Below are 19718 nucleotides of genomic sequence, written 5' to 3' on the forward strand. Positions count from 1 at the left end.
TCATTCAATAAAATTGAAATAAATTAATTATTTAACTAAAATGAGAAAAAATCTTATAACAAAATCTTAGTTTTGATAGTTCCACTATCATAAAAAAATTATAAAACAAATAAAAAAAATTGGATAAAATAAAAAGGCTAACCATGAACACAACAAGATTTAGAAGGTGTACTAAGTTAATAACACTCTCAATCAAAATTTAAAATAAATTAATAAATACAAAAAATATTTTAAAAAAATAATTTTTTTAGTAGATTCGGGGAAAATAACTGGGGTCTAGTTTTTTTTTTCACTTTTTCCAATAAAAATTATCTAAAAGAAACCACACACATATGAAAAAATACCAAGAAATTAACAATGGCTTATTAAGCTGAGTGAGAAATGAAGAAGAAACAAACAAAATAGAATAAGAAGAAGAAACTTTCTCATCACCTGACAGATTTTCCATCAGCTTTAAGGGCATCAGGCTTTGATCCCAACTTCATAAACTTCATTTTCTTTTTCCTTTTCTTTTCTTTCTCTCTTTGGGTTTCTCCTTCAAACTAAACCGTTATAACCACCTAAAAAACAAAAATTGCAGGCAAGATGACAATACACATCTCAGATTCCTACACGAACAAAAAAAACCAACAAAAAGAAGCTACCAAGAAGAAGAAGAAGAAGAACCATGTAAGTAACACGTTGTGGCTCTTTACTCTTCACAGCAACATCAACACTTGACGAAGACCGTATTTCACGTTTTGCATTGATGATAATGTTGACGAATACGCCAACAGCTATAGCTAGTGGTCACGAATATAAGAAAAAAAAATGAATAAAACAAAATAAAATATTGCAAAAGGTCGAAGGTGGTGGTGAGTAACAAGGTAGTTGGGGAAAGAGAGAGGAGCAGTTATTATTATGACTTGATGGACAGAAGAAAAGAAAAACGTGTTGTTATCGGAAATATGGAAATTGAATCGAATTGAATGTTTTGTGTTCATTCATGCACACAGAAAAGAAGCAGAAGGAGAAGAAGAAAGAGAAAACTGGCGTCAGAATGAAAAATGAAGAAGAAGAAGGTGTCAGAGTGAAAAATGAATATAAATATTAAGAGAAAAATGGTTTGGGTTTTTTGGGCAGTAAGTGAATGGTGGTAATATCGCCGCCTTTGGTTAGAGAAAAGAAAAAGAAACGAGGGGTGATGATGGAGGGGTGATTCGGTGAAGATATTGGTGGCGCAAATCTCAAAAGAAAGAGTTAATTGAAATTGTTGTGTAGGTAAATGAATTTTAATTTATTTAGGGGAGTAGTAGTAGTGGTAGTGTAGTAGTGGTTAGTGGGATTTTTGTGTGTGTGATGATGGGGGTGGTGTTGTAGCAGTGTGTGTGTTCTGACGCACTTGTCGTGGCTCCAAACGCCTCTTGCTGTGGACTTTGCAGGATAAAGTAAAAGGGAAGGGGAGAGAGAGACAGACAGACAGAGAGAGCAGGGAGAGGTTTTAATTTTTGAGTAGAGGGAGTAGGGGACTATGTCACTGACAGGGTGGCTCAGACCAGACGAGAACACTTTTTCCATTCATATTTTCTCTATTATTTTCTTCGATGAATTTCAGGTGTTTATGTATATCAGTATTTCACTAAAGAGGCCACTCAGATAAACACGCTTAAAATATCTTTTTTTAAAGATCTTTTCATGTTGTGTTTTAATTGGTTTCTGTATAATTTATTTGGTGTTCCTCGTCACATATTATTAAATTTCTCAAAAGATTTTCTTTCCAAAAACAATAAAAAACATTTAATTTAGACTAAAACAAAAAAGGTATAGATCAAATTCGATATTCGCACTTTTTATGTTTGGATCAGATATCAAATATATCCATAAAATAAAAAATATTAAAAAAAATTATTTTTATAAAAAAAGTCAATAATTTTTTTTTTTACTTTTGTAAACATATTTACTTCTATCTGATTAGAGTGTGGATCCGATTCGATCCAATCCGATCATCTTACAGATCAGATCATATCCTCAAATTACAGATCAGATACAGATAAATACTGTGGATTTATATGGATATGATCTAATCTATGAACACTCCTAATTACTACTATAGGTTCATTGTTGCAAAAGAATGCTTCTTTTATTATAAACCATTATTAGATCTTAATTACCATTAAAACAACTTAATTGTCAACAAAGAGATAATACTTATTGGTCTCTGAAATTATGTTCGTATTTGAATCCATAGTTGTAAAAACCGAACTGGATCAGCTGGTTCGACCGGAAAACTAGTGAACTGGACTAGAACCGAACCCTAGTTCGGTTCGGTTTACTCCTTGGACCATTTAAGGAATAAAACTGGTGTGAACCGATAAGAACCGGTGCAAACCGGTCTAACCGAACTGGTCTGCTTGAAAATTTTTTTTAAATGTCTCCACAAGGTCTCAAACCAAGAACCTTGGAGAAAAAGCAACCTCTACTTGCCACTTAGCCATTGTACTTCTAAGTATTATATTTGACAAATACTAATTATATAGTATACATAAATATTTAATTTAATTTAATTTTTATTTTTTCTATTTTTAAAATTAATTATATTTTAATTATATACCATTATTAATATAAATATAAATTTCACTAAAAATTTATTAATTTACTTGATCTATTCTATTGCTAGTATTGTGATTAAGGTTATTTGTTTTGATGTTAGTGTTAAAATCTACTGATATTATAGTTAGATGATAGGCTTTATGAATTAATTTTTTTTATTGTGTCAAAATAAGATACTCTTGTAGTATTAAAATTTTATTATTTTTTTATATTAATTATTTTTAGAAGTTGAGACTTGATTCTTCATAAAATGTTAGTGAAGATATGTATTTCAAATTTTAATTTTAAGTTTTTAACTATTTTATATTTTATATTTACATGAGACCAGTTTTATCGGTTCAATCAGTGATTTATTGGTTGAACCAATAAACCAATGAACCAGTAGCTTGACCGATTCCATCACTGGTTCGGTTCTAAAAACTATGTTTCAATCTAATTTCAAAAATTTCGATTTACTCAATTTAGTCTCCCAACTTAATAGTTATGACTTACATTGGTTCCTAATCTTATTTTTGTCACTATCTCACAAAATCGTTAACGACATGCTGAGATGGACTAACGACTGTTATATTATACATTTTAGCGACTGTTTAATGTGACAATTGAAATTTTTTTACCTTATTTTTTTTCAACTAAACACTTAAAATCCTAATATGAGTCACGGATACCTAAGTTAAAAAATCAAACTAAGTAAATTGAAACTTTAAAAATCAGATTAAAGCTCGAATATAACTTCAAAACAGAACTTTAACTTATGTAGTGATTAATTTAAATGAAAATCAAATAAATCAAAATTCAACATAATTTTTATCAAGGTTTTCAAATTCGAAATTTCTATACCAAAATTAACTAGGATTTTTCTTTAAATTAAAAATTTAATGAAATAGTGACTTTAATTATCTCAACCAATGTCCTAATTAATTACTTTTATGTCTTAAAAAAACTGTATATAATATAATAATAATATAGTAATTATTTTATATATTGTACGAATATAAATTAATTATTTTTTTATTTATAAAAATTTTAAGAGTTTGTTTTATATATATATATATATATTGATGAATGTGATATATTTTTTTATGTAAATAATCTTTTAAAAAAAAATCTAATAGTTAATCTATTACCTTTTTTATTTTAGTCTAAATTAAATGTTTTTATTGTTTTTGGAAAGAAAATCTTTTGAGGAATTTGATAATATGTGATGAGGAACACCAAATAAATTATACAGAAACTAATTAAAACACAACATAAAAACATCTTAAAAAAAAGACGTTTTAACCGTGTTTATCTGAGTGGCCTCCTTCCACTAATTGTACTCGTCACTTTCTGAGATTAGCAAATTTGCGTCTTAATCAATCTCAACTGGAAATGAGACATTCTTAGTTTTATAGTGTAGTTTTATTGTTTTTTTTTTTTTTTCTCATTATTTTTAGTGATGACCTCAATTTCTTTAATCAAACAATCTAATAACATACTTTTAAAAGTAAAACACATAAACAAATCAAATAAAAAATAATATTATATAATCATCCTAAATACAATAACGTTATATTATTGTCTTGATGGTGTTTTTATATAAATCGAATCTATTAATTTCGATTTACACTTTCTCAAAATAAATCGAATTAATAAAATTCAAATTAACAGAAATATATAAATCGAATTATATAAGTTTGATTTAGTATGCCTAACATAGTAAAACGTTGAAATAACTAGCAATGTACACCGTAGCTAAATCGAATGTATTGCTTTATTTTGTTTTCAATACACCTGTACATACAATTCAAATTGAATTGTTTCGAAATGGATTTGAATCCTCTAAATTTTAAATTTCACTTTAAAGAGTAAAATTAGATCTCACACCCTTGAATGGTTTATCTTTCGTATTTTCTCTTGGTCCCACCTATGAAATAAATGGTGAGAGATCAAAATTTACTCTCTAAAGTGAAATTCAAAATTTAGAGGATCCAAATCCAAATTACAATTCACAATCTTTCCCACCACCAAAACGCACCCTAGAGAAAAAAAAGTTAGGCAACAACACCACAAGATTCAAAACTACGCACATGAAGGATGACCCGGATCATATCTATCGGTTGAACAAAGTTATCCATAGTACTGGTGACATCAATGAAAAAGTTAGTGAATAATTTTTTTTAAAGATAGATTACAAATGTTATTAATATTAAGCCGCTTAAAATATTTGTTTATAAATGTTAGTTAAAAATTAGAATTTTTTAACTATAAATAGTGGTTAGAGTAGTTATTATAAATATCTGTTAATTAGAGTATTGACTAGAAGACCTGTTAAAATTTGTAAGTTATAAATGTTAGACTAAGTAGTAAAAATTAGTTTAGTTAGAATTTAATTTAAGGGTACCCTTAATTTAACTCGAAAGTGTAAGTAATAATAATAATTGAGGATGTGGTATGTTTTACATTAATTATTTTCTATTAGAATTTTCTGCGTTAGGTCCATTTAGATTTAGGTCGGATTTTTTTTAACTTATAAGATTATTTGTTTTGGTTTACGGTATTTTTTCGATTAGGACATGCATTATTTAATATTCATTTGGTGAACTATTTTGTTATAGTTCTTAGAAAGAACCCACATCTCTTGAGTCTGTTCGAATCAGCCTCATCTATAGTAGTCCGGATCCTAATAGTCCTGGGACGCCCTTCAGAAGCATGTCTCTTGGTAGGATCGAGTATGACTGTCGGACTATCATATGGTGGACAAAACTCCTCAGGGATTGGAGGTATGAATCTCATCTAATAGACATTGAACACCGAATTAAGGCGATACACCTCATGGACATAGGTTGCCCAACTCATATGTGAGTATGCACAGCATGCTAAGACATGGCGACATAGATAATGAAATGCCTGGAAATATCCACAATCACATGTCTGGTCCCTGAAGGACACTTGTAAGAGCTAAGTGAAAAGCTACCAGTTGGAGTGGTCTCGACCATAGTAAACTTAGAATTATCTCTATCATACAAAGTCACTGTAAAACACCTTGAAGCTTTTAAATTAGCCTCTACTGCCTTCATTAGATGCTGACTAAACTGCTACCCGATTTCTAACTGTGCCTCTGCCTCTCTCCCCTTCCGAACAAATAGCTCGGCCAATCTCCCGTAGGTGAATTTTAGCAACGAACGAACTAGAAGGTTCCTTACACCTTTTAGTATGGAGTTTACACACTCATAGATGTTAGTAGTCATATGCCTGAATCTCCACCTTCATCTTGATGCTGAGTCCACTGCTCATACTCAATCCTGTTAGCTCAGTCACATATTGCAAGGTTTTCAGTGGAGAATGTCAAACCAGTAGTCAAACTTGATCTCAGTCTTGGCATAAGCAGCATTCACTAAAAATCTCTGTGCATCCTTGTCCTTAAAACTCAAGACGAAATTTGCCGCCACATATTGGATACAAAATGTCCAGTAGACATTAGGTGGAAGCCAACCGCCATTAGAACCAAAGCAGCCTTAATTCCATTGTGCCTATTCAATATGACGAGATTATTCAGCTGAGGTGTTATGTGCTGCCGAATGTGAGATAGAAAGAACGACCACGACTTCATATTCTCACCCTCCACAAGTACAAATGCAATAGGAATGCTTTTGGAATTGTCGTCCTGAGCAATTACAACAAGCAATGTACCCCCATATTTACTGTACAAGTGGGTCCCATCAATACTAACCAATGACTTACAATGTTTGAAGGACTTGATATACGGTGGAAAAGTCCAAAAAAGCTAATGAAAATAAGCTGATGACTCATCGACTTGTCTACCAACTCGCACAGGGCTCGTCTTTATTGCTACAACACTACCTGGCATCATTATCTGCACACTCATTACCCATATCGGCAACTTATTATACAACTCTTTTCAATCTCTGTAAATCTATGCAACGGACTTCTGCTTAGCCAACCAAACCCTCCTGTAAGTCGGTCTGAATCCAAAATGTGCATCTGTCGCATTCTGTAGTACCTTGATCGACATGGCAGCATCAGCTCTAATCATAGGCAGTATGAAAGCCGATATAATATGATAATAAAGTATCCTGTGATTGCTACATATCGACGTGGCCAAACAAATATGGGGTTCATTGTACCGTCTTACCTCCAAAATACCCTTTTGTTGGCGAAGAGTGATCCAAATCAACCATGTGTTACCGTTGCCAAAATTCTTACACTTCTCACGATACTTGCAATGATCAGATTTTAGCACTTTGTATTCAACCCCACGACAGATGCTATAAGTCTTCACGCTTAAGACGACCTCCTCTTTATCCTGAAACTGTTGACCAACTTGGAACTTAGCTAGACCTCCTGTATCCTGTGTATCTTTGGACCCAAATAATCCAGAAGCTACTCCTGATAATATTTGATGTGTCGTGGCCTCCAAGTCTAAAGTCGAAAAGTGCGGGGGGATACTGTTGAGTTCCTAAACTAGCTAGATGTTCCACCACCATCAACTGGAATACTCCTCGCTATATCATCAACAATCGTGGCAGGTTTTACGTCATCATCATCATCCCACAGTACATCTTTGACACCATTTGATGCTCCACTCTCCCTAGAAACTGGGATCATAACAGGAGTATTGGCCATCGCAATAGCAAGCTCACCGAAGGTCGAGTATCAACTATTTGTCATTCACAATCGCAGTTTAGATCAGCTACGAATGATAGAGATACAACCAAAACTGTCTCAGGTGCAATGACAGGCACAGATGATGAGGCACCAAGAGGCATTGAACTAGAGACGGCTGGCATTGCTAAAGATTGAGGATTCTGATTCGATCATCCTGAACTACAAACCACATCTCCAAACTTGGCCAATAGCTCAGGGGTCTTTACCTCGAAAAATTGACGACAATAGTGGAACAGAACTTGCAAATCTTTGTCATTGTCTATGACGAAAGAATTGTACTTCACACAATCACGTACTATAGAAATCGGAATTATATAGAATAACTTCTCCACCCGTTTCATGCCTACAGCCCTAGTTTTTGGATTATAGTATTCTGAAACTTAATGAAACTTATAGAAGATTTGATAAAAATACTCAACGGATTCTTATCAATAAATTTTATTCCCTCTGGCATTTAATTTTTTTTAATCGACCCTCTATAGTGCACAAGAACTAAAAAACTATTATCACTAGCCAGAGTCCCACTATGATGAGGATTTCACGTTTAGTTCATATTTATATACGTAAGTATAATAGTAAATCGAATTAATTTAACTCTCTCTCTCTCAAAATTTATTTATATTTTTTAAAATTTATTTCAAAATTATTTCCGGAGACGATAATAATGATTGTCATCGTTAAATATGGTTTTTTTTAATTTATAATTAAAAAATTTCTTGAAGAAGTCATGCTTGTTGTCGGTGTATTTTTGTGTACTCGTATATACTGTTTGTAGATCTATATACTATTTGGAGATGATGATAATGAATTAAAATGGATTAAAAACGTGGGGTTTAAAATATTTGAAGGGAGTTCGCCGGCGGTAAGGCCAATTCTATAATTTTTATAGAATTCGTCGGGGTGCGACAAACTTGCTCTAAATAAAAAAAAATCCTATTTAAAGAATTAAAGTTTAAAAATAGTGTTTGGGAAAATATGAATTTATTTTATTTTATTTTTAAATGATGCTGAAATTAAATTGCCAATATACATGTCTAAATTAAACCTTTTCACCACACCATAACATGCTTTATGTGTTCGTCTGGGGATGTAGCTCAAATGGTAGAGCGCTCGCTTTGCATGCGAGAGGCACGGGGTTCGATCCCCCGCATCTCCACTTTTTTATATGTTCGAAAATGGCATCATTTCATTCCTAATTTTAGACAAAAAGAATGCTTTATGTGTTCTGTTAACTGAGGATGCTGAAATTAAATTGTCCTTCTTTCTCTTATTGATAGCTTCTAACAAAAATGGATTTTTTTTTTTTTCTAATAGTAAAAATGTTTACCTTTTTAAAATAAAACAAATTAATTAAACTTTTTTCATTTATATTTTACGTCATTTTCTAAAGAAACGTGTCTAACTTAAACTAAATATGATACAACACCTATTTGTGATAGGACTTAGGAGCGAAAAAGCAAGCATCTTTTTCTCAAATCACTATATGCTATAAATTAAATGGACCCCTAATTATTATTATTATTGATCATACTAACTGTGGACTTGTTAACTTGCGCTGCTATCCCATGTTCGGGAACGATGCTATTAACAGAATTATAGTTTTCAATTATTATTCTCAGGACCACAAAGAATTTTGGTGTCTCTTCGTACATAAATAAAAAATTAATAATTTTAATAGTACATAAGATTTTATTCTGATAAACCCTACAACAATAATTATACACCACGAGATCTTTCTAAGTTCGCATAATAATATGGGTCATGTATGTTATTATTATATTTATATATATAGTAATATCATATTTATCGCTCCTTACATTGATTTCCTGTCCCAACACCAATAATTTCGTTCACAAACAATAATAATAATAATGATCATATAAAAAGTTTCTATGATAGATTTTGATAACTCAGAAAAATCTCAAAGCACTACTCATCATTTATATTTAGATTATATGAATAATCGTTTTCTTAAAAAGCTAAGGTAGCAAAGGGCAATTAAAACGGTACATAAGGACCACAATCCTAGCAATATTTATGGTCCTCAAATATAGCACATGCATCTGATGAAGACTAATTAAAATAAATACATATAAATACTTGGTATAACAAGCCAAAAGATTAATTAATAATTAAAATATATCAAGTAAAAAAATGTAACCGAATATATTGATATTTTGTTTTTGAAAATAAATAACATAAATGAATAAAAGATTAAATGTAAATTATGAAACAAAGGTATGTGAACAAAAAAAGTATGAGTCAATTACTTTAAATTTTTTATGAGAAAAAATGTTAATAATGATTGAAGTTAATGACACTACGGATACACTTTGTGCTAAATAATGTGTGCGGCGACTTATAGTAAGAAATTAAAGCAAACAACAAGCTAAGTGAGGGGTAAAGAAAATGATAAGTAGGACTAATTAATTAAAGGTTTATTATGCTTTCTCTTAATTATTTTATTGTTCTTAATTTGTATGATATTAATATTTAAGTTATAAATTACTAGCTGCTCCAGTCGCTTTTTTATTATTTTTAAGTAATTAATTTTATTTTTTTAATATATTATTCGTTTTTTAAATTTATTAGATTATTATTGTTTTTATTTTAATATTAGTGTGATTTTATTTATATCATATTTTAATATTGGTGTTAATATATTATTCACCCTTTAAATTTGTCAGATAAGTATTTTTTTCATCATTTCGAAATTAACATAGCTTTATTTATATAACATTTTTGGTTTATAGGGATTAGAGCATCAAATTTCCTCCTAGGATATGAGTCATCACCTCGTCGTGTCTCTGCTACGAACTCTTTTGGGTAGTTGCGTTTACATTGATCATTTTTCATGCATGGTGAAGATTGATTAAGTGTTCCGCAAGGACTATGGACCATATGCCTTAGCATTGCCTCATGTAAGTGTGGTTCTGCTTGTTTACATGGTATTTCCGCTCGAACCAAACTATCATATTGGTCAAATCACTCAACTTGTCATTGTTTTCTAAGATTAGCAACATATGTACGTGTGGCAATCCTCTTTTTTGAAATTCAGTGACATAAATATAAATTTTCACCTTTCCTAATATACCCTTGGTAATAACATCCTCCTTTAATTGTTCGAATTTAGCTTTGCAAATCCTAGTTGTTAGATCCGGACGATCCTGTGGAGTTTGAGTAGGGATGAGTCTCGAAACTATTTCTGACCATGATAGATTGCATGTCATAGTGAGAAAAATATCCAGTTTTCCTTCTTTAAGAACAATAATCATTCCATCCTCGTACCGTTGGGTTATGTCTCGACGACTGCCCACGAACGACGATGGTAATATCGTTCTTCTGCCAACATTTTCTGAAACCAATATATAGAAAAGTCTTATTAGTTTGAAATATTAACTTCGGGAGCACGTAATGATCAATCGTGTAGCTATTAAATCGAAAAATATTTACCGGCATTAGTCTCTCCTGTGTGCAAAGCATCTTGTAAGCCTTGATATAGTTCAGCTCGAAGTTTCTGTTGTCTTTATCGAACCCATCTTAACATGCCTTTTTCTAGTTTCACATACTTGTCAACAACATATTGTTGAAGAAGTCGTCCCGCTTGCAAAACTGTTGAGTGATTATCGGGACGGATCTACGAATTTTGAGGATATTAGAAAATGGTTAGAAATTGTGAAATGATGTATTGGTTCAAACTATCATCTAAGGAAGTCTATAAATTATGTAGCAAATATGAGTTTGTACCTGGAGCATATAGCTATAATATGTCCGGCATGATACTTTGTTCTCACTTTGAGTTCGAGTATTCATATCTATCCATGCGTTCCAAATGAAAAAAGAAGAGGATATTGTAGTGGATCATAATAGCCAACAAATTTCTGAATCCTTCTGAGGTTACCAGCATGAGTTTGAACCTTGATATCTCGTCTACGCACCATATTTTCAATGTCATCACCAACTATTATGACTGCTACTTGTGAAGTAGTTAGGAGACTGTATTGTGGTTGATTAGCAGGTCGCTCTCTAATCACCAAGCTACACTCTTGTTCATCTAGTCGTTGTGCAAACTCGCGAAATACATGGATAAAAAGGATTATATTGGTGCAACAATTGTTGTAGCTCCAAAACCAAACTTTCATGTAGTTGTGTATTCTCTAGCATCCTATTTTGTAAATCATGCTCAATATCGTATATATACAGTTGTAAGAAGTGTGGCCGTGTCCCTTGATCCGGATGAAATCTTCCTATACTGTGGTACATTGATTCTTGAGCACAGAATGTATATATACCACGACTTGCTGTAGCTAATTGTTTGTCTATATGTACACCGCACGAAGTGAAAGAAAAAACATGATTGTAACCACGAATGTGTTTCCTGAAATGGTTCCCTTCTCCAGAAGGGTCTAAGAAGATTTCAAGTAATTCCTAATGAGTATTTACTTGTGGTAAAAAGACTTTTCCCCATTACAACACATGTCAAATGTTTTATGGTGAAATAGACGTGCATTACAATGGATACATGTCAAATTATAAAACAAATTATGTTTTCTATGCTTCTATTGTATTTTTTATATATTGACTTTTTTTACAAATTTAAATTTCATCCATTAATATGTGACATTTTAATTTATTTTTTAATTTGTTACCATAAATTAATAATATGATGAGTATTTTATTAATTAAGAATGCAAAAATATTTTTAAAAATAGTTTATTTATTATACTGTAATTTATTTTTGTTTTTTTGTGTTTACGTTGCTATCTTATCATATATAGTTTATTAAGCATATAGGTTATTTATTTAAGCTAATTTATATATAGTTATGTGATATATAATTTAAATAAGGTTATATATCTTGAAGAAATAAACCCTTTAGTTAAAGGAGTAAGTATTGTTTTGGTCTCTAACGTTGAGGGTCAGAATTGAAACCGTCCCCGATGTAAATTTTGATTTAGAATCATCTTTAACGTTTTTTTCCGTATTAAAATCGTCCTTTTAACTTTTTTTGGACAAAAATACCCTCCACCTCTATCAGCACATTTTCTTCCACCACCACCCCCACCAGCACTTCCTCCACCACCAGCACTAGCACATCCACCACCAAGAATAACAATATCAATGAAATCAACCCAAATTCAATAAATCAACGCAAATTCAACAACCAAATTAACACACAACAACAATAAAATCAGAAAACAACAAATTAAAAGGCTATTACTTCTGCTGGTAATGATGGAGGCGGAGTTTCTCTAGTAGTAAGGATAACATTGTTGCCAAATTCAAGTTCACAACTTGAGCATGTTCTTGGAAAATCATTGCAGCTTGGGGAATGAAATATAAGAAGAAGCAGATGAAGAAGAAGAAGAAGGAAGTAGATACAGAAAAAGAAGCAGAACCACCGAATCGGCGGCGACAGCAGCGTGTGTAATTGACAACAGGATAACATTGAATCACTTTTACAAACATTAGAGATACAAATAGGACGATTTAAACGTTAGGGACACAAATAGGATTTATCCCAAACGTTGGGGACAAAAACGATACTTTACTCTATTTTTTTAAAATTTTATAACTTTTTTATTAAAATATGAGTAGTTTAGGAATAATATAAAAAATTTTATTAAAAATGACAATTTTAATACGAAAAAAAACGTTAAGGATGATTCTAAATAAAAAAATTACATCGGGGACGGTTTCGATTTTGACCCTCAATGTTAAGGACCAAAATAATACTTACCCCTTAGTTAAACTAATATCATATAATTAGTTTATATATTAATAGTATAAATTTATTATATAAACATAAGATATAGGATTTTTTATTTAAATAAATTATTTGCTCTCCTATTTTACCTGAATCCTCTAAATGGTTTTCTTGAACCTGAATCCCCTAAACCATATAATATATAAATCGTCCTAGGCTGGTGTGTTTTAGTTAATATATAAATCATTGTACCCTGGGACGATTTATGCATGAATTGCATAGGTGAATAAGGCATAAATTGTCCCACCCTAGTGTGTATTAGAAGTGACACATAAATCGTCCTAGGCTAGTATGAGTTATGCGTTTTCACCTAAAACACCCTACCCTGGCACGATTTACGTGCTTCTTAGTAAAGTCTCATTCGTGAGAGACTCCATTAGCGGCGAGGAGGGTAGTGGAGGGGAGGAGAGCTACGGGAAAAAATTCAAGGAAGGGTAGTGGGCGGCGGCGGTGGAGGATTGTTAAGGCGTCGGAAGAGGTGGCCTCCGGTGGACGGCGTTGACGGCGGCCGAGGGCGGCTTTCGAAGGTTGTGTTGGCGGCGGTAGGAGGCTGATTTGGTGGCTTTGGGGGGCGGTGCAAGATGGCGAGGAACGACATGTACCGATTGAACGGCATCGTGCACGTGGCAGATTTTATCGACAAAGAAGTTAGTAATTAATTTGGTTTACAACTGATATAGTCAATGTCGTTGATGTGTTTAGTTATAAGAATGTGATTCTTTTGGAAAAAAAAGTGCTTGTTGTGTTAGTAATTTGTGAAACGTTAAGGTTAACATGTTTAGGATAGGTTAGGCTCATGTTTGGTTTAGGAGTGAGGTTGATTTCTGATACATATTTTTGGTTGTTGTGCGATGTTGAGTTGTAACTGTGCTTGTTATTCTGTTATCAGCCAACCCAGTGTGTACGGACTATCCGCAGACAACAACAGATGATATTGCATGACCGTATTATGCCTTACTTAGATAGCGCCGGATTGCTGCATGTTGCTAGGGTGAATGATTATTGGTTTAAGCTGGATGAGCCACGGATTAGTGCCTTTGTTGAGCGATGGCGTCCAGAGACACACACTTTTCATATGCCATTTGGGGAGTGCACTGTCACTTTACAGGATGTGGCATATCAATTCGGCCTCCCTGTTGATGGATTTCTAGTTAGTGGTTGTCTCAGTGACTGAGCAGTTGATGGAAGGTGGTAAGCCTGCGTGGCAGTGGTTTGAAGATTTGTTCGGTGAACTTCCTCCTGAGGACTGTATTGATGAGTTCACCGTGTCATATGCCTGGTTCCAAAATAGGTTCAGAGTAATGCCGAATGATGCTACAGAGCCCACGGTACAAGTCTATGCTCGTGGTTACATCATGATGTTGTTCACGATGCTTTTTGGCGACAAGTCTGGGGCCAGAGTGCACTTACGCTGGCTCCCGTATGTTGCGGATCTCGACGGACTCGGAAAGTATAGCTGGGGTTCGGCCACGTTATCCTGGTTATATAGGTGTCTTTGCAGAGTTGCCAATCGGAATGTAAAAAACTTAGCTGGGCCACTAGCATTGCTGCAGTCCTGGATATTCTGGAGGTTCCCCACATTCAGGCCGAGAAGGTTTGATGTCATTCTCTGGCCACTTGCATCGAGGTGAGAATAATGCTTATTATTTAGTCTGATATAATTTAACTCCAAACATAACGTATAATATTAATGCCTGAATCACTTTTACCGTATGTCTAATGGTGCCGTTGAATCTTGCAGGTGGGGTAGATACATGTCGTCATCAGATGAGAAGGGTCCTCGGGTCATTGCTACCCGACACAGATTGGACAGGTTGAGAGTAGATGATGTAAGTATAATCTCCCATGATATTTGTTAAAGTTTCACGTTTTATATGGTTAAGTGTATGCATCACGTACTGTTTTCTGACATAACGATTCTACATGTTGCAGTTTATTTGGATGCCATACTCGGCACTAGAGGTTATTCAAGTTGTCCATCCTGATATCCTTAGACCTGAGCACACGTATTTATGGAAGTCGACGACTGCATTGATTTACTTTTCCTCCATCGAGTGGCACCAGGTTGACCGAGTCCTGTCCCAGCTAGGAGGAGTTCAGCACATACCTGAACCAGCAATCAATATTGATTTTCTGTTATCGAAGGATGGGCGGGGACCTACCCGCTGGTTTCCTGAGGTCTTTGCCACATGACATGAGTGTTGGGATCAGAGGCATCAGAGCATGTTGATGTTTCAGTTGGTACCAGATCTAGGACCCTCGGTTGAGTATCTTGATTGGTGGTACAGGGTAGCCCGTAGATTTCTGTCGCATGACCGGGATTTAGTTGGCCCTCGCCAGGCCGGGATCCCTGCAGATGCTCCAGTTCGAGGTAATATCGTTGTGCCCGCTAGACAGCAGAGACCAAACTTCCCAGACAATCGTAGGAGGGCTACGCATGAGCGGGTTGGAACGCGATATAGCCAGCCACTGCGCTAGGGGGCGACGATGCCTTGGAGTTGGATGAGACACAGGGTGGTGATAAAGACCATGGGGGGAGCCAGAGTCATCAGGCTGGCTGGGGACACGGCGGTGGGGGATCCGGCTGGGGTTGGGGTGGCTAGTCGAGGGGTGGTGCAGGTGGGTCTGGATGGGGTTGTGGTTCGCTACCTAGTGGGTTCGGAGGTGGGGGTTTCGGAGGGGGTTGAGACCACGACATTGTTCTCTGACTTCTGCAGTCCGAACCCGATGGAGTAGGTTTTTGGTGTGGGGAGTGATTTTTTTGCTGAGATACGGGAGTTTGCCAGCACAGATGGTGATTATAGGCCTCAGTTTGAGAGAGGGGCAGTGGATCTTAACGTCGATCTAAATAAATCGCCGACTACTTATCAGGGAAGTCCGTTTGCCATGGGTGGTACTCTGGCATCTGCCGTGCAGGGACAGACACACACACACACACAGTTGCCTGACGAGCCCGATCATGCTTCTGGTATGGAGGTTCATCCACCGGAGACATATGTACCGGTCACTCAGAGGAGGAAGCGCATCATCAGGCCAGCCAAGTGTGGCACCGGGTCACATATGTGTTAGATAATGGGGTATTGCTATGTTGTTATGGTATTCATCTAGTACTTCTGACTGTGGTTGATGTTATGTTGTTATTTAGTACTGTTGTGGTTTCGATATTGTTATGTTATTATTAAACACAGTTGCCGTTTCATTATTGTTATGTTATTATCTACTACTATGGTAATATTAAAGGACTATTTTGCAAGTAAACTGAAAGTGAAATTTAAACCGACGAACACGAGTTCTTTAATAATAAAAGAAGTGAACGACAAAGAACAACATTAAATGCAAAGTGTAAAGGACAACATCAAGCAACAATCTAACTATGCTAAGGCAGAAAAAATAACATAAACTATAACGGTACTAGAGGGCCTACGCATTACTCCCTTCATGAGGACCGGATGCACCTGCGCGAAGGGGACACTGTCTCCTAGTATGACCTGGAACCCTACACATACCACATCTCTTCGTCCTGTCCAGTTTGGGCTCATCCATACTGTTTCTTATCCGTGTAGTTCTAGGACGACCCACGGTCGCTCGCATCATGCCGGGGTCTGGGATAACTTGAGGACCCTCGTACAAGGGAAGCAAGTCGTCTGCCATCGGAGGGGAGAAACCCATCTTATAAACATTGAAGATGGTTGTCAAGCGATACACGTCATCCACGTAAGTCCTCCAATCCAGTCTGCAATACGAACAAGCTGCAAGCACATGACGACATGGGTAATGGAGGGCCTGAAAATAGCCACAGTCACATGTCCGGGCCGAAAGCGATACCCTACATGCAGTCAGAGCGATTATCCCTCCCGTCGGAGCAATCTCGTCCACAATAAACTCTGTGTTCCCTCTATCGTATAGCTCAACCCGCATGTTTCTGGAGGCCTGTTGGTTCTTCTCAATCGCCCTCATAAGCATCTGCGAAAATTCCTACCTTGCCCCGAGTTGCATCTCCGCTTCCTTTCCTTTCCTAACAAAGAGCTCAGTCAATCGCCCATATGTTGACTTCACAAGTGACCCCACCGGTAAGTTCCGTGTACCCTTCAAGATGACATTGATACACTCAGATATGTTGGTTGTCATGTGACCGTACCGGCGCCCACCATCCCGATATTGGGTCTATAACCCTAACCCAATCCGGTTACACCACTCAACCATAGCCGGGTCTTCGGACCTAAGGATCTCCATGTAATATTGATGCTCCTGTTCGGACTTTGCGTAGGCTGCGTTCACCAGAATCTTCCGTGCATCCTTGGATTTAAAGTTAAGCGCAAAATTAGCAGCTATGTGCTGGCACAATATGCACGATAGGCGACCGGTGGGAGCCACCCACCGTCTTCTACAACTAGCGCGGCCTTGATTTCATTGTGGCGGTCAGATATAACTAGAATGCCCGGCTGTGGGGTCACATGTTGGCGAAGGTGGGTAAGAAAGAACTTCCATGACTCAGTGTTCTCACCCTTGACTAGTCCAAACGCAACTGGGAGTATGTTCGAGTTTCCATCTTGTGCAATTGCCATGAGTAATGTTTCGCCGTACTTGCCATACAGATGGGTACCATCAATGGATATCAGTGGCTTGCAATACTTGAATGCCTCAATGCATGGCGGAAACGTCCAAAACAATCGATGAAAAAACACCCTCGACTCATCAACCGCATTACCAGACCTTACAGGTGAAGTATGAAATACTGCAATACTGTCGGGCATGTACATCTGAACCCCGATTATCCACCTCGGAATTATGTTGTAAGATTCCTCCCAATCACCATAAATCTGTGCAATCGCCTTCTGCTTAGCCATCCACACCTTCCGGTAGCTGGGCTTGAAACCATATGTCGTTGACACTGCATTCTGCAGTACTTTCACCGAGATTGCCACATCCGCCCTGACCAGCGATAGAATTGACGCACATATTACATGATAATCAAGCTGCCTGTGGTCGGTGGACAGCTCGGTTGCAAGACATGTGTGAGGCCCATTGTACTTCCGGACTTCCCAGTATCCTTTCCGCTATCACATAGTCACGCGTATCAGCCAATTACACCCATTCCCAAACTGGACGCACTTCCCGTGATACTTCAACTGGTCCGACTCAAACACCTTATACTGAACACCACGACGGATATTATAATTCTTCACCATCAACACTGCCTCCTCCTTGCTCTGGAACCGCTGCCTGACCTCAAACTCCTCTGCCCCATGCATACCATGCTCGTCTCTGTGAATACTTGACATTTGTCGACCTGGAAATGCTGGTTGATTCATCGCCTCAAGATCCAATGTAGAGAAGTGTGGAGGGTACTGTTGTGTCTGAGAACTTGTTTGGCCTTGCGATGGTGCAACTGGTCTTGTGTCATCCTCATCGTTAGATTCATCACCGATAACGGGTGGTTCCAAATCTGAATCATCATCACCAATGGCCTCAGCAACTGGATCCCTATCTCTGACCTCCATGAACGTAGTTGCACCATCCAATACCGGTCCCTCTCTGATTGCCGCTACAAGCTCCCCGAAGGTTCGTACATCACCCAAGCAATCCCCATCTTCGGCATGAACAGCCAGATCGACTGCAAATGACGGAGATGAAACATGGGCGGTGACATCGTGACGAATTGGAATGGCACTTGAAGCACCATCTACCCCGATTGTGGGCGGATTTGGAGCAGATCCGCCGGAGCTACCCTCCACATCAGCCATTTTTGCGAACAACTCCATAGCTCCCAAATCTGGAAATCTCGATTGACTGTGAAATATAACACGAATGTCATCATCGCCTAACATCTCATATTTTCCAAACTTCACGTAACCCTGCCTGAGTGAGATAGGGATCCTGAAGAACATCTGCTTGACAAGCCTTTTACCGCACTTACCTAACTTTTGTAATATGCTATTTCGTAAATCATCTAAACTCGTTGATGGATTTATGAACACTCCAATCTGTTTCTTGCTACTGAACGTTACACCCTCACTTGTGTTTTCATCGATCTTTCCCCGATGATGAACTAACAAGAACACACTCTCAGCCATCTTCTCGCAACCCTCAGTGGAAATATGGCTCGACATTGATGTTCCTCCTGTATTTATAGGATCTTCAAGCACATAAATCGTTTCATGGTATCTGGTATTGTGTTTTTACACATAAATCATCCCATACTAATGTGTCTTATCATATAACACATAATTCATTCTAGGGTATTGAGGGATAAAGGTTTGCACATAAATCGTCTTAGGGGGTTGTGGGTTTGGGATTTGCACGTAAATCGTGCTAGGGGGTTGAGGGTTAGGAAGAAGCACGTAAATCGTGCCAGGGTAGGGTGTTTTAGATGAAAACGCATAACTCATACTAGCCTAGAACGATTTATGTGTCACTTCTAATACACACTAGGGTGGGATGATTTATGTCTTATTAACCTATGCAATTCATGCATAAATCGTCCCAGGGTACAATGATTTATATATTAACTAAAACACACCAACCTAGGACGATCTATATATTATATGGTTTAGGGGATTCACGTTCAAGAAAATCATTTAGGGGATTAAAGTAAAATAAGAGAGCAAATAATTTATTTAAATAAAAAACCCTAAGATATATAAACTTATGTAAATATCTTATTTAAATATCTTAACTTAATTCTATGTATAAA

At 36.3% G+C, this 19718-nt stretch overlaps 3 protein-coding genes and 1 non-coding gene across 4 annotated transcripts in view; 1 reads left to right on the plus strand and 3 right to left on the minus strand.

Annotated features, from left to right (window-relative positions):
• LOC107605421 (BTB/POZ domain-containing protein NPY1) overlaps window positions 1-1577 on the minus strand; it is a 6079-nt gene extending 4502 nt beyond the window's left edge. The window contains exons 1-2 of the mRNA XM_016307299.2: window positions 667-1577; window positions 433-560 (exon numbers count right to left, since the gene is read on the minus strand). Coding sequence (XP_016162785.1) covers window positions 433-494 — 62 coding nt within the window. The 5' untranslated portion in view covers window positions 495-560; window positions 667-1577. The remainder of the gene's footprint in view (window positions 1-432; window positions 561-666) is intronic.
• On the plus strand, window positions 8341-8413 carry TRNAA-UGC. The gene has a single exon. It is a non-coding gene; the product is annotated as a tRNA-Ala (tRNA).
• On the minus strand, window positions 16445-16987 carry LOC107647679. Its single transcript, XM_016351734.1, has one exon. It carries the CDS (start codon window positions 16985-16987, stop codon window positions 16445-16447), a length of 543 nt encoding a protein of 180 aa, XP_016207220.1.
• Window positions 17353-19718, minus strand: part of LOC107647680 — a 4789-nt gene continuing 2423 nt past the window's right edge. Inside the window, exons 2-3 of the mRNA XM_016351735.1 lie at window positions 18172-19189; window positions 17353-18081 (exon numbers count right to left, since the gene is read on the minus strand). Of these exons, the coding sequence (XP_016207221.1) occupies window positions 17353-18081; window positions 18172-19189 (1747 nt within the window). The remainder of the gene's footprint in view (window positions 18082-18171; window positions 19190-19718) is intronic.

The sequence above is a fragment of the Arachis ipaensis genome, chromosome B06 (assembly GCF_000816755.2).
Source record: "Arachis ipaensis cultivar K30076 chromosome B06, Araip1.1, whole genome shotgun sequence".
Classification (NCBI taxonomy): domain Eukaryota; kingdom Viridiplantae; phylum Streptophyta; class Magnoliopsida; order Fabales; family Fabaceae; genus Arachis; species Arachis ipaensis.

Excerpts from the sequence above, each read along its gene's own strand:
- LOC107647679 (XM_016351734.1), bottom strand. The coding sequence starts at position 16,987 with ATGCTTATGAGGGCGATTGAGAAGAACCAACAGGCCTCCAGAAACATG.